Source organism: Bufo bufo, chromosome 4 (genome assembly GCF_905171765.1).
Source record: "Bufo bufo chromosome 4, aBufBuf1.1, whole genome shotgun sequence".
Taxonomy (NCBI): domain Eukaryota; kingdom Metazoa; phylum Chordata; class Amphibia; order Anura; family Bufonidae; genus Bufo; species Bufo bufo.
The window spans coordinates 295,233,936-295,252,299 of NC_053392.1; the positions used below are offsets into that span (position 1 = coordinate 295,233,936).

General features: G+C 44.6%; 1 protein-coding gene across 1 annotated transcript in view; it reads right to left on the reverse strand.

Annotated features, from left to right (window-relative positions):
• IBTK (inhibitor of Bruton tyrosine kinase) overlaps window positions 1-18,364 on the reverse strand; it is a 134,052-nt gene that overhangs the window by 36,506 nt on the left and 79,182 nt on the right. Inside the window, exons 21-25 of the mRNA XM_040428692.1 lie at window positions 12,036-12,142; window positions 11,388-11,536; window positions 9,955-10,118; window positions 9,439-9,531; window positions 1,777-1,902 (exon numbers count right to left, since the gene is read on the reverse strand). Of these exons, the coding sequence (XP_040284626.1) occupies window positions 1,777-1,902; window positions 9,439-9,531; window positions 9,955-10,118; window positions 11,388-11,536; window positions 12,036-12,142 (639 nt within the window). The remainder of the gene's footprint in view (window positions 1-1,776; window positions 1,903-9,438; window positions 9,532-9,954; window positions 10,119-11,387; window positions 11,537-12,035; window positions 12,143-18,364) is intronic.

The window sequence follows — 18,364 nt, forward strand, 5'->3', positions numbered from 1 at the left end:
AGTAAAAATCAAAATTTAAACAAGGAGAAAACAGCCCTGCAGAGCAGGGAGTGTCTTGCCTCCTTGGACACTAAGCAAAAAACTGTCAGTCTCTCTCTCCAGGCTGAGGGTATAGCTGTGGAGGAGGGGCTTAACAGTTTTCACTTAGTGTCACGCCTCCTAGGGAGCTGAGCTATACCCAAGGTCTTCTGTGTCCCCCAAGGAAATTGGGCGAGAAAGTAGGATTCTTCTATGTCAGGGACCATACTGCAGGAACTTGTTAAAATCATTTTTACTGGGAAACCCCTTTAAGTGGCGACATTTCTTTCCTGCCTCCTATTCACAAATAAGCGCATTCCTTCTCAGCAGAGGACGGCGCTCACTGGTTCTTACTGTCTCCTGCACCCCCAGATATACTGTAGGTGCCCTGCAATAACCAGTAATCACTTTCCCTGAGGTCACAAGCACACGGCCAATGTTTTGGTCCGCATCTGATCCGTATTTTTTTGCAGGTCGGATGCGGACCCATTCACTTCAATGGGGCCGCAAAAGCTGCAGACAGCACTCCATGTGACTGGTATCCGTGTTTTGCAGACCGCAAAACACAACACGGTTGTATGTATGGGGCCTTACCAGTGGGGAACACTTATTGGTTAAGCCTTTAATGACCAGGCCTGAAAAGGCCTTAATGGCCACTTTTGTGATATAGCGCACGTTGTTCAAACACTTGTAACTTTTTTATTTGTCGAACTACCATGATAAATTCTGCAGATTTTTATCCAAAGGAGCCCCAGTTACAGGGAAAACCAGCCTGCTGAGGGGGGGGCTGATCAGGCTCTGCACTCCGCTGTCCCGGACACTCGGCGATCACGTGATAGACGGGTCTAAACTGCTCAACGAGCCGCTTAGGCTACTTTCACAATGGCGTTTTGGCTTTCCGTTTGTGAGCTCCTCACAAGCGGTCCAAAACGGATCAGTTTTGCCCTAATGCTTTCTGAATGGAAAAGGATCCGCTCAGAATGCATCAGTTTGCCTCCGTTCCGTCTCCATTCTGCTTTGGAGACGGACACCAAAACGCTGCTTGCAGCGTTTTGGTGTCAGTCTGACGAAACTGAGCCAAACAGATCTGTCCTGGCACACAATGTAAGTCAATGGGGAAGGATCCATTTTCTAGGACACAATCTGGCACAATAGAAAACGGATCCGTCCTCCATTGACTTTCAATGGTGTTCAAGACGGATCTGTCTTGGCTATGTTACAGATAATACAAACGGATCCTTTCTGAACGGATGCAGACGGTTGTATTATCTGAACGGCTCCGTCTGTGCAGATCCATGACGGATCCGCACCAAACGCGAGTGTGAAAGTAGCCTTACCTATCTGAGGAGAAGGCAGATGTGCTGATAAGCCTCTTCTGCCTTCTCCTCATCTCCCTCGCTGTCTCTGACAGCCGGGGACCGTCTTGCTCCTGCTATATTGCGGGAGCAGGAGCTGTAATCCTGCATTTGTGCGGCGCTCCGGGCAGAAACACAGCTGATCGCAGGATCAGCTGTGTTTCGGACCAGCAGGATGGGGCAGCAAACCCTGGCTTTGGGGGCTGTATGCGGCCCGTGGGTTGTGCACCCCTGATCTAAATGCTAACTGGCTTATATAGTGGCAAACACATATACATACTGTATGTAGGAACACTGATGCGTGTGTACAAACCAAGCAACTAGCAATTCTCTGACTAAACTGACAGAACAAATGGAAAACAACTGCCTATTCTACAGGCGCATCTTATGGGGGCTTCCTTACCATGTTTTTGGTGGGCTCTTGATATTAGTAGCACTTTCGGCATTGTTATTACTCTCTTTAGATAAGGCCATCATTTTCCTCTGCTTCTGAGAGAGCTTTATCCCATGAGCAGCAGACTTTTGCGTTCTGTAAAACAATCAACACATTATTACATTTTTCCACAGATACTATACATTATACAGCTCAAAACTACCCACGCTGTACACCAACAATCACTGACAAACAAAAAGCCACCATGACAACTTCATCGCAGAAATACTTCATTTTCAAACACAATGACATAAATATATCCTTTACTAGCAGAAGGACCTGGCTTCGCTCTGGTATATTTAGTCTATTTCATTAAATTTTTGTGTGTGTCGTTAAAAGATATCAACACTATCCACTATAACAGTGACATCTACAGCACCCCGCCCCCAAAACAGTGACCTCCACAGCCCCCCACCTGTTAACACTGACCCCCCACAGTGCCCCGTCCCTTAAAATTGGACATCCACAGTAGCACCAGTAGCCCAACCCCTTAACTTTGACCTTTACAGCAGCCTTCCCCTTTAACAGTGAGTTTCACAGCACACCACCCCCTTGACAGTGACCTCTACAGGGGCCCATTCCCTTAACAGTGGCCTTTACAGCAATCTCCCCCTTAACACTGACCTCCATAGCGGACCATCCCTTTAACTGTGACCTCCACAGCAGACTGCCCCTAGGGTGGCCAGCGGTCCAGTTTTAGGCCGGACAGTCCGGTTTTCTGACTCCTGTCCTCCGTCTGGCGCAGGGCCTGGACGGACACAAGGATGTCCTTTTGAATAGCTCACTCTCAGACAGCAGCACTGTGCGTGACTTAGTGGGACCTGGGGGCGGGGTTCTAAGTTCGACTTTTGAGAGTGGACACATTGTGGCAGGGGGGTTTCTGGGCTCCTTCTTGCAAGAGTGATGCCCCTCTGGGCACCTTACTGGCTCATTTGCATACCAAATAAACTGGATTTTCAGAGGATAAAAACATCTATTGCTGGAACAAAGGCACATCTTGAAATAAGGTACTAAGTGCTATTAGGCCAAGGCTTTACTTTAGTTGCGATTATCCTGAAAACAGATTTCCTTTAAAGCTGACCTACAGCAGTGAAGAAAAATGTCTGGGTTGTTATGGAAACCTGGAGTAAAACTGTGTATGTGGAGGCTAGAGGACCTGCAAGCTTCTATTGGCTGATACGGGTCATGTGACCAAGCTTCTATTGGCTAATGCATTTTTGGGGAATATCTCAGGAACAGTACATACTAGAGAGCTGAGATCTGGTCTAAAACCTTCCCGGACACCTGATGTACCTGTGCGCCAATTTATTGTAAATGTGACAGTGCGGATTCCTTTAGCGGACATACACACACACACACACACACATACATACACTCAGCTTTATATATTAGATGTTGGGTTCTGATGGCTAGCACCACATAGATTTTTCTCCAACTGCAATGAAAGGTAGTTAGATAACGTACTTTGAAATAAAGCAGCTCTGTCATTAAAGAGGACCTTTCATGTTTTTTTATTAATTGCGATAAATACCTTTCCTTGCGGGGTACTGCGACCATGCGATCCAATCACAGGGGAGAGCGTCACAGCCAGGGAGAAAAAAAAAAGCTCACCTTCTCCCTGGCTGTGATTGGATCACGGCACAGCCAGAGAGAAGGAGACGCCCATTTAGAAACCCTGGCGTCTCCTCCTTCCTGTACCGATGCTCAGTATTAGCATACTGAGCGTGAAAACTAGGGGGGAACACAGAGCGGAGCAGGAGCGATATTTTAAAAAATCAGGCAGGGTGGCAGCAAGTAAAGGTATTTATCTCAATTAATAAACAACCATGAAAGGTCTTCTTTAAAGAGGACCTTTCACCCATTATGACAATGTGAACTAAGTATACAGACATGGAGAGCGGCGCCCGGGGATCTCACTGCACTTACTATTATCCCTGGGCGCCGCTCTGTTCTCCCGTTATGTCCTCCGGTATCTTCGGTCACTAAGTTATGGTAGGCGGAGATTTCAGTCACTAAGTTATGGTAGGCGGAGTCTGCCCTTGTTCTGCTCTAGCGCTGGCCAATCGCAGCGCAGAGCTCACAGCCTGGGAGGTTCTTTTCTCCCAGGCTGTGAGCTCTGCAATGCGATTGGCCAGCGCTACAGCAGAAAAGGGCATACTCCGCCTACCATAACTTTGTGAACGAAGATACCAGAGGGCATAGCGAGAGAACAGAGCGGCGCCCAGGGATAATAGTAAGTGCAATGAGATCCCCGGGCGCCGCTCTCCATGTCTGTATACTTAGTTCACATTGTCATAATGGGTGAAAGGTCCTCTTTAACCACCTCAGCCCCCAGTGCTTAAACACCCTGAAAGACCAGGCCACTTTTTACACTTCTGACCTACACTACTTTCACCGTTTATTGCTCGGTCATGCAACTTACCACCCAAATGAATTTTACCTCCTTTTCTTCTCACTAATAGAGCTTTCATTTGGTGGTATTTCATTGCTGCTGACATTTTTACTTTTTTTGTTATTAATTGAAATTTAACGATTTTTTTGCAAAAAAATGACATTTTTCACTTTCAGTTGTAAAATTTTGCAAAAAAAACTACATCCATATATAAATTTTGCTCTAAATTTATTGTTCTACATGTCTTTGATAAAAAAAAAATGTTTGGGTAAAAAAAAAATGCTTTGGGTAAAAGTTATAGCGTTTACAACTATGGTACAAAAATGTGAATTTCCGCTTTTTGAAGCAGCTCTGACTTTCTGAGCACCTGTCATGTTTCCTGAGGTTCTACAATGGCCAGACAGTACAAACACCCCACAAATGACCCCATTTCGGAAAGTACACACCCTAAGGTATTCGCTGATGGGCATAGTGAGTGCATAGAACTTTTTATTTTTTGTCACAAGTTAGCGGAAAATGATGATTTTTTTATTTTATTTTTTTCTTACAAAGTCTCATATTCCACTAACTTGTGACAAAAAATAAAAACTTCTATGAACTCACTATGCCCATCACGAAATACCTTGGGGTCTCTTCTTTCCAAAATGGGGTCACTTGTGGGGTAGTTATACTGCCCTGGCATTCTAGGGGCCCAAATGTGGGGTAAGGAGTTTGAAATCAAATTCTGTAAAAAATGACGAGTGAAATCCGAAAGGTGCTCTTTGGAATATGGGCCCCTTTGCCCACCTAGGCTGCAAAAAAGTGTCACACATCTGGTATCGCCGTACTCAGGAGAAGTTGAGGAATGTGTTTTGGGGTGTCATTTTACATATACCGATGCTGGGTGAGATAAATATCTTGGTCAAATGCCAACTTTGTATAAAAAAATGGGAAAAGTTGTCTTTTGCCAAGATATTTCTCTCACCCAGCATGGGTATATGTAAAATGACACCCCAAAACACATTCCCCAACTTCTCCTGAGTACGGAGATACCAGATGTGTGACACTTTTTTGCAGCCTAGGTGGGCAAAGGGGCCCATATTCCAAAGAGCACCTTTCGGATTTCACAGGTCATTTTTTACAGATTTTGATTTCAAACTCCTTACCACACATTTGGGCCCCTAGAATGCCAGGGCAGTATAACTACCCCACAAGTGACCCCATTTTGGAAAGAAGACACCCCAAGGTATTCCGTGAGGGGCATGGCAAGTTCCTAGAATTTTTTATTTTTTGTCACAAGTTAGTGGAAAATGATGATTTTTTTTTTTTTTTTTTCATACAAAGTCTCATATTCCACTAACTTGTGACAAAAAATAAAAACTTCCATGAACTAACTATGCCCATCAGCGAATACCTTGGGGTCTCTTCTTTCCAAAATGGGGTCACTTGTGGGGTAGTTATACTGCCCTGGCATTCTAGGGGCCCAAATGTGTGGTAAGGAGTTTGAAATCAAATTCTGTAAAAAATGACCTGTAAAATCCGAAAGGTGCTCTTTGGAATATGGGCCCCTTTGCCCACCTAGGCTGCAAAAAAGTGTCACACATCTGGTATCTCTGTATTCAGGAGAAGTTGAGGAATGTGTTTTGGGGTGTCTTTTTACATATACCCATGCTGGGTGAGATAAATATCTTGGTCAAATGCCAACTTTGTATAAAAAAATGGGAAAAGTTGTCTTTTGCCAAGATATTTCTCTCACCCAGCATGGGTATATGTAAAATGACACCCCAAAACACATTCCCCAACTTCTCCTGAGTACGGAGATACCAGATGTGTGACACTTTTTTGCAGCCTAGGTGGGCAAAGGGGCCCATATTCCAAAGAGCACCTTTCGGATTTCACTGGTCATTTTTTACAGAATTTGATTTCAAACTCCTTACCACACATTTGGGCCCCTAGAATGCCAGGGCAGTATAACTACCCCACAAGTGACCCCATTTTGGAAAGAAAAGACCCCAAGGTATTCGCTGATGGGCATAGTGAGTTCATGGAAGTTTTTATTTTTTGTCACAAGTTAGTGGAATATGAGACTTTGTATGAAAAAAATAAATAAAAAATAATCAGCATTTTCCACTAACTTGTGACAAAAAATAAAAATTTCTAGGAACTCGCCATGCCCCTCACGGAATACCTTGGGGTGTCTTCTTTCCAAAATGGGGTCACTTGTGGGGTAGTTATACTGCCCTGGCATTTTCCAGGGGCCCTAATGTTTGGTAAGTAGGTAAATGACCTGTGAAATCCTAAAGGTGCTCTTTGGAATATGGGCCCCTTTGCCCACCTAGGCTGCAAAAAAGTGTCACACATGTGGTATCGCCGTATTCAGGAGAAGTTGGGGAATGTGTTTTGGGGTGTCATTTTACAGATACCCATGCTGGGTGAGAGAAATATCTTGGCAAAAGACAACTTTTCCCATTTTTTTATACAAAGTTGGCATTTGACCAAGATATTTCTCTCACCCAGCATGGGTATATGTAAAATGACACCCCAAAACACATTCCCCAACTTCTCCTGAGTACGGCGATACCAGATGTGTGACACTTTTTTGCAGCCTAGATGCGCAAAGGTGCCCAAAGTCCTTTTAGGAGGGCATTTTTAGACATTTGGATACCAGACTTCTTCTCACGCTTTGGGGCCCCTAGAATGCCAGGGCAGTATAAATACCCCACATGTGACCCCATTTTGGAAAGAAGACACCCCAAGGTATTCAATGAGGGGCATGGTGAGTTCATAGAAATTTTTTTTTTTTGGCACAAGTTAGCGGAAATTGATATTTTTAATTTTTTTCTCACAAAGTCTCCCGTTCCGCTAACTTGGGACAAAAATTTCAATCTTTCATGGACTCAATATGCCCCTCACGGAATACCTGGGGGTGTCTTCTTTCCGAAATGGGGTCACATGTGGGGTATTTATACTGCCCTGGCATTCTAGGGGCCCTAAAGCGTGAGAAGAAGTCTGGAATATAAATGTCTAAAAAAATTTACGCATTTGGATTCCGTGAGGGGTATGGTGAGTTCATGTGAGATTTTATTTTTTGACACAAGTTAGTGGAATATGAGACTTTGTAAGAAAAAAAAAAATAATTCCGCTAACTTGGGCCAAAAAAATGTCTGAATGGAGCCTTACAGAGGGTGATCAATGACAGGGGGGTGATCAGGGAGTCTATATGGGGTGATCACCACAGTCATTGATCACTCCCCCTGGAAGGCTCCAGGGAGACGCCTGTATGTGTTTTGCGGATCCGATCCATCTATCAGTGGATCCGTAAAAATTATGCGGACATCTGAATGGAGCTTTACAGGGGGTTGATCAATGACAGGGGTGTAATCAATGACAGGGGGGTGATCAGGGAGTCTATATGGGGTGATAACCACAGTCATTGATCATGCCCCTGTAAGGTTTCATTCAGACGTCCGGATGCGTTTTGCGGATCCGATCCATCTATCAGTGCATCCGTAAAAATCATGCGGACATCTGAATGGAGCTTTACAGGGGGGGTAATCAATGACAGGGGGGTGATCAGGGAGTCTATATGGGGTGATAACCACAGTCATTGATCACGCCCCTGTAAGGCTTCATTCAGACGTCCGGATGCGTTTTGCGGATCCGATCCATCTATCAGTGGATACGTAAAAATCATGCGGACGTCTTATGGAGCTTTACAGGGGGTTGATCAATGACAGGGGGGTAATCAATGACAGGGGGGTGATCAGGGAGTCTATATGGGGTGATCAGGGGCTAATAAGGGGTTAATAAGTGACGGGGGGGGGGGTGTAGTGTAGTGTAGTGGTGCTTGGTGGGACTTTACTGAGCTACCTGTGTCCTCTGGTGGTCGATCCAAACAAAGGGGACCACCAGAGGACCAGGTAGCAGGTATATTAGACGCTGTTATCAAAACAGCGTCTAATATACCTGTTAGGGGTTAAAAAAAACACATCTCCAGCCTGCCAGCGAACGATCGCCGCTGGCAGGCTGGAGATCAACTCTCTTACCTTCCGTTCCTGTGAGCGCGCGCGCCTGTGTGCGCGCGTTCACAGGAAATCTCGCGTCTCGCGAGATGACGCATATATGCGTGACTGTGCGCAGGGCTGCCACCTCCGGAACGCGATCCTGCGTTAGGCGGTCCGGAGGTGGTTAACAAACATCTATATAAGGGTTTATTCACAAGTTGCAATCATGTCACAGTTTTTGCCAGAAAAAAAAAAAAAAAAAAAAAAAGAAAAAAAAAAAAAGGAGTCTGAATAAACCCAAGATTTGTTTACCCAGAGTAAAAGGATATCTGGAAGGAGCATTGTGAGGAGTCTTCAAGCTGTGCTGGGAACAAGGAGAGTGTCAGCAGCTTAAAGGGGTTGTCTCATCTCAGACAATGGGGGCATATCACTTGTCGGGAACGGAGCCCCACAAAGTCGTTCTCCCCATAAAAGTGAATCGGAGCGCTCCCATTATCTTCTACAGGCCTGACGGACTTAGCTGAGCCAGCAATAGGCTATATTCGGCGGCCCCATAGAAAATTAACGGAGGGCGACTGCGCATGTGCAGTGCGCCATCCACCACTTTCAGGGCTCTGTTCTCGATATAGGTGTGGGTCCCAGTGGTGGGACCCGTACCTATAAGACAATGGGGGCATATCCTAGCGATATGCCCCCATTGTCTGAGATAAGATAACCCCTTTAAGGCCCTCACACACATTAATGTATTGTCGGTCTGAACCTGCCAGGAACTGAGAGTTGAGCTGACAATCTAATGTTTGTTGGGATCTCCATTCCGACTCTCTCCTGAGATATTTTCACCCTTTTGTTCTCCCAGGAGATAAGCTGCCACAAGAGATGTCTGGCAGCAGCTTTCTCCTCTCTATCCACTGAATGAACAAAGACGTCAAAGACAATTTCTGTCCAATTGGACCAATAGTTGGTGTGTATAACAAAAGATCTTTGTAGTTGGCCATCTGACCAATGATTTGGTTAGAAAATCTGTCAGACAATCTTTTGGTGTAGCCCTTAGTACTCTTCCCACATGTCTTTCACAGTGTACAGCCCCCTCAAATTCTGGTTCTTGGAGGCACACAGTGAGAGCTCAGCACCCACTAGCTTAGCCTCTTCAAGGTGCCCTAGGGTATTATGCCCCTGTCTTATGGCAGAGCTGCTCTGAGCTACTGTAAGAGGATTGATAAACACTCAATAGGATTCAGAACAATAATGGTAACTTACCCAGTCACAAGTTTTGGTGTAGCTCCACATTTTTGTATATTTTCTTCGATTTCCATAATGGTTCTTAGGTCCATAGCAGGAGGACTAACAGGGCTGCATAAGAATAGGGCGACAGAAAAACTTCAGTTTACAGAAAAAAGACTGGAACCTCTGACAAGCACTATGAGTAGTGATGAGCGAACTTATGTTTTAAAGCTCGGCGTACAAGGTTCATAACTTATGGTCCGTGGTAGAGGAATCCATAACGGAATTCTTAGATAAGCCGAACCTTGTACGCCAAACTTAAAAACACAGGTTCGCTCATCCCTAACTATGAGTCACATAATATAGCTTTAAGAGTAGATGAGACTTATTCCACATGCCTTCTCTACAGGGAATCTACATATGAAAAAACTATTACACACTTTGCTAATGCCAACACTATAGTTACATAGTATATAAGGCCGAAAAATGACATTTGTCCATCCAGTTCGGCCTGTTATCCTGCAAGTTACTATATTAAAAGTACGTCCTTACCTGAATGCTACAGCAACCCAGTTTGGAGAAGTAGCAGGAGAAGCCCTTGTGCTGGGAATGGCTTTGGGAGACGAAGCCACGTGTTGTGGCATCTTTATACTGGTAGATCTGGTCACTGCTGGAGGTGAGGCGATAGAGCTTGCATCAAAAATCAGACTTTTTTCCTATTGCAGAAAAAGAACATGTTGAACAATTCTTTTCCTGACACTGTAAAAAGATTTGTTATCAAACCTGAAGTTTACATACAGTATAAAAATCTCTTATCCTTGCCCACTACATATTACTAGCTGCACATGTTCTGGGAATAGCACTTTACATGCAGCTAGTAATAGGCATTATTAAACCATCGGCGCCAATGGTTTAATACGTCCAATTCATGTTTAGTAGCAAGTGTGCTGGAGCTGCAATCCTAAAATGGCCTTGTGACCAGTCCTATCCATCTGCAGCCATATTTCTCTTGCAATGGTGATGGACAGGGGAACTAGCTCGTGCACAGTCAGTCCTCAGTGTGAGAGAATGAAGGCTGCTGAGGGATGGGACTGGTCACACGATTCTCCATCGGTGGCTATTTTCCGGGACCACATCACCAGCAAGCAGGTAAGAGGACCTGCTACTAAACATTAATTAGGTGTATTAACCCATGGCATATTGGTGATTATTAATAGATGAACATATGTGCTATTTCCAGCAAGAAAGGTCCAGTGGACAATCAATTGGACACTATAGAAGACTGAACTGGAATCCTGCATGGGTCTTCATCGATGAGACATTTTATATGTCACATGGGAGAACAATGAATCAATCAAGAAAGGACCAAATGATCAAAGCTGTAACCACATTTATTGAGGCTACAGTACAAGGTAATGTGTTTGATACCAATTCTGCCAATTGTTTCATATAATTATATCAATATGTCCAATATTCTGCTGGAGCTCCTTCAAAGCAATTCCAAGCCTCAAACACAGGATGGGTCGACATCCTGATACCTAGAGCTGAATGGAGCCTCCACATGCTTATGTCGAGTTCTGAGGTTACTGAATGAAGTCCAAGCTTGAACCTAAACAGTTACCACTGCCCTCCACAGAGGATAAGGACCTACTAGAGCAGACCACCACACTAATTTGGCATGGGATCGAGTCTGTTGCATGCTGAATTATCAGGATTTCTGGTCCATGTTGATGGCACTCTAATAAATAGTATAATCTATACATACATAACCATGTGAATTGCTGAATTTCAGTGCAAGTACAAGACATACACAAAGCCCCAGCATGCAGGGACGGAGGATGCGATCACATCCTTGTCTCCAAGTATACAGCCCCAGCAGAGTGGTGATACAGTGGCATGTATAAAGCCATATCTCTTCTGTAGATATGTGGCAAAGAGAGACAAGGAAATGGAAGAAGACCTTTGTGTTTTTGTCAGTAACAAACCTCATTTTTTGGTGGACTGAAGGTGGCAGTGAAGTCAGGTGACTGTAAATCTCTTGGGCTGCTCGCACCAACGAAGCTTCCTTCTGAGTCGGATGCTAACAAGTCCTGGAGTGACTCAACAGAATTGTTTTTTTCAGATTTGAAAAATCCTACAAATTAAAGGTTGCAAATACTTAAGCCCAAATAGAATAATAATGAGAAATAATTGAAAAAAAAAAGTTAGGCAAAAATCTCTCCATCAAAATCCTTCTAACCATTTGCAATCTGCCGTGTGCATAAGGCACTAGTAGTAATTTCAATATGAATCAGTAACTTAAAGGGTATTCCTGTTATAATGAAGATAGGAGATGAGTATCAGATTTATGGTGGGGGTTCTAGCGCTAGGACCCGCAATCAGGAGAACGGGGGCCCCATACTCTGTGGCGCCCCCCCCTGAAATGGACTTCACTGCTCCATTAATTTGTATGGGAGTGCTGGAGATAGCTGAGCGCTGTACTCGCTACGGGCCCCGGTTCTCGTGATCGGTGGGGGTCCCAGTGGTAGGACCCCCACCAATCTGATAGCTATCCCCTATCGTGTGTACTTGTTATAACCAGAATAACCCTTTAAGATAAGAGCATTGAAACACAAGATGAATGCATTACATACCAGATGATGGTGGGCTCTGAATGAGGTCAGAAAGGTTGTATCCTCCAGAGCTGTCGGATCGCTTTCTAGGCTTCCTTTTTGCTTTGGTTTTCTTGGAAAGAGCTTCTCTAGAAAAAAAAAAAGAACTAATATGTTCTACACGTAACACGTCAAAGAATTAGAGCTATGCAAACTTAAGTATTAAATATCGGCAGTTAAATTTCCACTGCTTATATATGTACCTGTGTTGTACAGAGATTGTCATTCCTCACATTAGCCCCTGATCTCACTAAATCTAGTTTCCCCATCACTAAAGACAATTCTACAGGAAGCCAATTAAGGGGTTCTCCACTTTTTAACAGTGATGACCTATCCTCAGGATAGGTCATCAATATTAGATCGGCGGGGGACCCGACTGCTGTTTGAAGAAAGCACAGCTCTCGTACGAGTGCTGCCTTCTTTTCACCGTTTACCTGCTCACCAATGCAACTGAAGTGGCGAGCACATATAATTACAACTATGGCGTCCACATTCACTTCAATGGGACGGCTTCATCCTATTCATGGGACAGAGCAGTTGTAATTATATGTGCTCACTGCTGCCGTTGCAATGGTGAGCAGGTAAACAGTGAAGAGAAGGCAGCACTCGTACGAGAGCTGTGCTTTCTTCAAACAGCTGATCAGCGGTGGTGCTGGGAGTCGGGTCCCCGCTAGTCGGATATTGATGACCTATCCTCATCAAAATCAGAATAAGCCTTTACTTGAAACTGCAAACAACTGCGGACAACCCCTTTAACCTAAGAAAATGTGTAGAAGGAAACTTGAAGGAAGGAAATCTACACAAAGATGGGAAGAACATACACACTCAGTGCATATCCTCAGGACCCCGATTGTGTAGTGGGCAGAGCTGGTAACTGCAGCACTGCATCCAGTGCCCAAACTACATAGTACATGGAGTTGTGCTGGAGCTACAAAGTGACAGCTGATCAGGTGTCAGACACCTGCTGATCAGATACTGATGGCCTATCCTGAGAACAGAGCATCAACAGATAAGTCCTGGGCAAAAAAAAATAATTTATGCAAAATTTGTTCATTGGTTCTACAGTAGCATTTTACAATTGTAGAGGTCTACAAGAAAACAAAATGCAGGGAAAGCACACAGAAGTGAAGACTACTATTGGAAATATGTAAAAAATAAAAATAAAAATAAAAAAACACAATTGGATGCTATAAAGTAATAAAATAAAATAAAATAAAACTTTAACCACCTCAGCCCCCAGTGCTTAAACACCCTGAAAGACCAGGCCACTTTTTACACTTCTGACCTACCCTACTTTCACCGTTTATTGCTCGGTCATGCAACTTACCACCCAAATGAATTTTACCTCCTTTTCTTCTCACTAATAGAGCTTTAATTTGGTGGTATTTCATTGCTGCTGACATTTTTACTTTTTTTGTTATTAATCGAAATTTAACGATTTTTGTTGCAAAAAAATGACATTTTTCACTTTCAGTTGTAAAATTTTGCAAAAAAAACGACATCCATATATAAATTTTTCGCTAAATTTATTGTTCTACATGTCTTTGATAAAAAAAAAATGTTTGGGTAAAAAAAAAATGGTTTGGGTAAAAGTTATAGCGTTTACAAACTATGGTACAAAAATGTGAATTTCCGCTTTTTGAAGCAGCTCTGACTTTCTGAGCACCTGTCATGTTTCCTGAGGTTCTACAATGCCCAGACAGTACAAACACCCCACAAATGACCCCATTTCGGAAAGTAGACACCCTAAGGTACTCACTCATGGGCATAGTGAGTTCATAGAACTTTTTATTTTTTGTCACAAGTTAGTGGAAAATGATGATTTTTTATTTTTTTTTCTTACAAAGTCTCATATTCCACTAACTTGTGACAAAAAATAAAAACTTCCATGAACTCACTATGCCCATCAGCGAATACCTTGGGGTGTCTTCTTTCCAAAATGGGGTCACTTGTGGGGTAGTTCTACTGCCCTGGCATTCTAGGGGCCCAAATGTGTGGTAAGGAGTTTGAAATCAAATTCTGTAAAAAATGACTGGTGAAATCCAAAAGGTGCTCTTTGGAATGTGGGCCCCTTTGCCCACCTAGGCTGCAAAAAAGTGTCACACATCTGGTATTTCCGTATTCAGGAGAAGTTGGGGAATGTGTTCTGGGGTGTCATTTTACATATACCCATGCTGGGTGAGAGATATATCTTGGCAAAAGACAACTTTTCCCATTTTTTTTATACAAAGTTGGCATTTGACCAAGATATTTCTCTCACCCAGCATGGGTATATGTAAAATGACACCCCAAAACACATTCCCCAACTTCTCCTGAATACGGAGATACCACATGTGTGACACTTTTTTGCAGCCTAGGTGGGCAAAGGGGCCCAAATTCCTTTTAGGAGGGCATTTTTAGACATTTGGATACCAGACTTCTTCTCACGCTTTGGGGCCCCTAAAATGCCAGGGCAGTATAAATACCCCACATGTGACCCCATTTTGGAAAGAAGACACCCCAAGGTATTCAATGAGAGGCATGGCGAGTTCATAGAAAAAAAAAAATTCTGGCACAAGTTAGCGGAAATTGATTTTTTTGATTTTTTTTCTCACAAAGTCTCCCTTTCCGCTAACTTGGGACAAAAATTTCAATCTTTCATGGACTCAATATGCCCCTCAGCGAATACCTTGGGGTGTCTTCTTTCCAAAATGGTGTTATTTGTGGGGTGTTTGTACTGCCCTGGCATTTGAGGGTCTCCGCAATCATTACATGTATGCCCAGCATTAGGAGTTTCTGCTATTCTCCTTATATTGAGCATACGGGTAATGCGATTTTTTTTTTCCATTCAGCCTCTGGGCTGAAAGAAAAAAAATGAATGGCACAGATTTCTTCATTCGCATCGATCAATGTGGATGAAAAAATCTCTGCCAAAAAAAGAAAAAGGAGGGGAAAGGCGTCTGCCGGGACATAGGAGCTCCGCCCAACATCCATACCCACTTAGCTCGTATGCCCTGGCAAACCAGATTTCTCCATTCACATCAATCGATGTGGATGAATAAATCATTGCTGGGATTTTTTTTTTTATATATACAAAGTGTTTGCCAAAGTATATGAACACAGCCACCTCCTCAGCTCATATGCCTCGGCAAACGTATCTTTTACTGCAGAGGAGAAATCTCGTCTTGCAGCGCCGCATACACCGACTTGCGTGTAATCCTACAGCAGCACAATGCTTCTGTCCGAATGCACATCAGTGCTGCAGCTAGTCGATCGGTTGGTCCACCTGGAAGGTAAAAAAAAAAAAAAAAAAAAGAAAAAACCAGGCCGCAACACAATAATTTGATTAACTTTGGAAGAGAACATCTAAACTTTAACTTTTTGAACTGAACATTAACCTTTTTGCTTACTGGTTTTTTTTTTTTTTTTTTTTTTTACCTTTATAGAACAAACCTCTTCTTCCCCATGGGACAATGTGCAAAGCACAAATCGCCCAAAGATGTGGCGAAGTGCGTTATGCACTTTATCCCAGGTGAAAGGAGAGGTTTGCAGCAGCTGTGAGTGAATGGGCCCTAATAGCCCTGTGTGCCTGTCCTGGTGAGATGTGATCCCTATGCTAGGTGTACCTGTGTGTGGTACTTCCGGAAACACTCTCCATAGCATAGGGCAGGGTGGTCAGGACAGTCAGGACAGAAATAGCGGGTGTCACGCCTTATTCCACTCCTGCTACAGACACAACATTTTTTTCGGGGTGGCGGTTGGGTTGAGGTACCAGCAACGACACTGGGGAAATGTCGCTCGTGTAGACGGCTAACTACACTGGTGGATGGGGCCACGGAACCTCCTGGATAAAGGAGGTTCTCGATGATCTCTTCCTGGAATTTGAGGAAGGATCCTGTTCTCCCAGCCTTACTGTAGAGAACAAAACTATTATAGGCAGCCAATTGAATTAAATATACAGACACCTTCTTATACCAGCGTCTGGTTCTGCGGGAAACTAAATAGGGAGCCAACATCTGGTCATTGAAGTCCACCCCTCCCATGAGCGCATTATAGTCGTGGACTGAGAGGGGCTTTTCAATGACACGGGTTGCCCTTTCAATTTGGATTGTCGTGTCTGCGTGAATGGAGGAGAGCATGTAAACGTCACGCTTGTCTCTCCATTTCACCGCGAGCAGTTCTTCGTTACACAAGGCAGCCCTCTCCCCCCTTGCAAGACGGGTGGTTACAAGCCGTTGGGGGAAGCCCACGCGACTAGTTCGCGCGGTGCCACAGGCGCAAATCCGTTCTAGAAACAAATGCCTAAAGAGGGCAACACTTGTGTAAAAATTGTCCACATAAAGATGGTACCCCTTGCCGAATAAGGGTGACACCAAGTCCCAGACTGTCTTCCCACTGCTCCCCAGGTAGTCAGGGCAACCGACAGGCTCCAGGGTCTGATCTTTTCCCTCATAGATCCGAAATTTGTGGGTATAGCCTGTGGCCCTTTCACAGAGCTTATACAATTTGACCCCATACCGGGCACGCTTGCTTGGGATGTATTGTTTGAAGCCAAGGTGCCCGGTAAAATGTATTAGGGACTCGTCTACGCAGATGTTTTGCTCGGGGGTATACAAATCTGCAAATTTCTGGTTGAAATGGTCTATGAGGGGCTGAATTTTTTGGAGCCGGTCAAAAGCTGGGTGGCCTCTGGGACGGGAGGTGGTGTTGTCGCTAAAATGCAGGAAACGCAGGATGGTCTCAAATCGTGTCCTGGACATAGCAGCAGAGAACATGGGCATGTGATGAATTGGGTTCGTGGACCAATATGACCGCAATTCATGCTTTTTAGTTAGACCCATGTTGAGGAGAAGGCCCAGAAAAATTTTAAGTTCGGAAACTTGGACTGGTTTCCACCGGAAAGACTAGGCATAAGAGCTTCCCGGGTTGGCGGATATAAATTGTGTGGCATACCGGTTTGTCTCTGCCACGACTAAGTCCAAGAGCTCCGCAGTCAAGAACAGCTCAAAAAATCCCAGGGCCGAACCGATTTGAGCCGTCTCAACCCGAACTCCAGACTGGGCGGTGAAAGGGGGAACTACAGGTGCGGCTGAAGTTGGTGACTGCCAATCAGGGTTTGCCAGCACCTCAGGGATTCTAGGGGCTCTACGGGCCTGTCTGCGCGGTGGCTGCGACGGGGTAACTAATGCACGTGCCACCGTACCAGCTTCAACTGCCCTTCTGGTGCTCGCCACGTCACCATGTTGTACGGCAGTGCTGGTACTAGGTCCAGGAAGGGCTGCGCTGCTGGTGTATGCCTCACCACGTGATCCGGCAGCGACAGCCCCACTCTGCTGCTCTTGAAACGGATCCTGCACAACCTGTGGTCTAGCGACACGGGGCCGGGTACGCCTGGTGCTGCCAGGGACCTCCACCTCCTCGTCCGAACTTTGGGTCAGAGAGCCACTGCTTTCCACAGGTTCATATTCTGACCCGCTAGATTCGTCAGATGAGGGTTCCCATTCCTCATCCGACTGGGTCAGAATCCTGTAGGCCTCTTCAGAAGAATACCCCCTGTTTGACATTTGGACTACTAAATTTAGGGGTATTCCCTGAGACTACCCAAGAAAAAAAGCAAGCCTGTCTTACAAAGGGGAGGCTAGCGAAGTACCGGAGGCCGCTGCGGTTGATAAAAAATATCAAAACTGATTTTTTTATCGCCGCAGTGCGTGTAAAGTGAATGTGCAGTGATCAAAAAACTAATTTTTTTTTGTCACTGCGGTGGGGCGGGCGTGGGTGAACGCACGTGTGGGCGACCGATCAGGCCTGATCGGGCAAACACTGCGTTTTGGGTGGAGGGCAAACTAAAGTGACACTAATACTATTATAGATCTGACCGTGATCAGTTTTGATCACTTACAGATACTATAAAAGTACAAATGCTGATTAGCGATACGCTAATCAGCGAATAAGTGACTGCGGTGCGGTGGGCTGGGCGCTAACCGACGCTAAACTACCTAACCAAGGGGCCTAAACTAATCCTAAAACCTAACAGCCAATACTAGTGAAAAAAAAAAAAGTGACAGTTTACACTGATCACTTTTTGTCTTTCACTAAGTGATTGACAGGGGGCGATTAAGGGGTTAATTAGGATGATGGGGGTGATGGAGGGTGATCTGGGGCTAAGGTGTAGTGTTGGTGGGTACTCACAGTGATCTCTGCTCCTCTGCTGGATCCAACCGACGAAAAGGACCAGCAGAGGAGCAGAGAAGCCATATAACAGATCATATTTACTAATATGATCTGTTATCTGGCTTCTGATTTGATTTTTTGAAAATCGCCAGCCTGCCAGC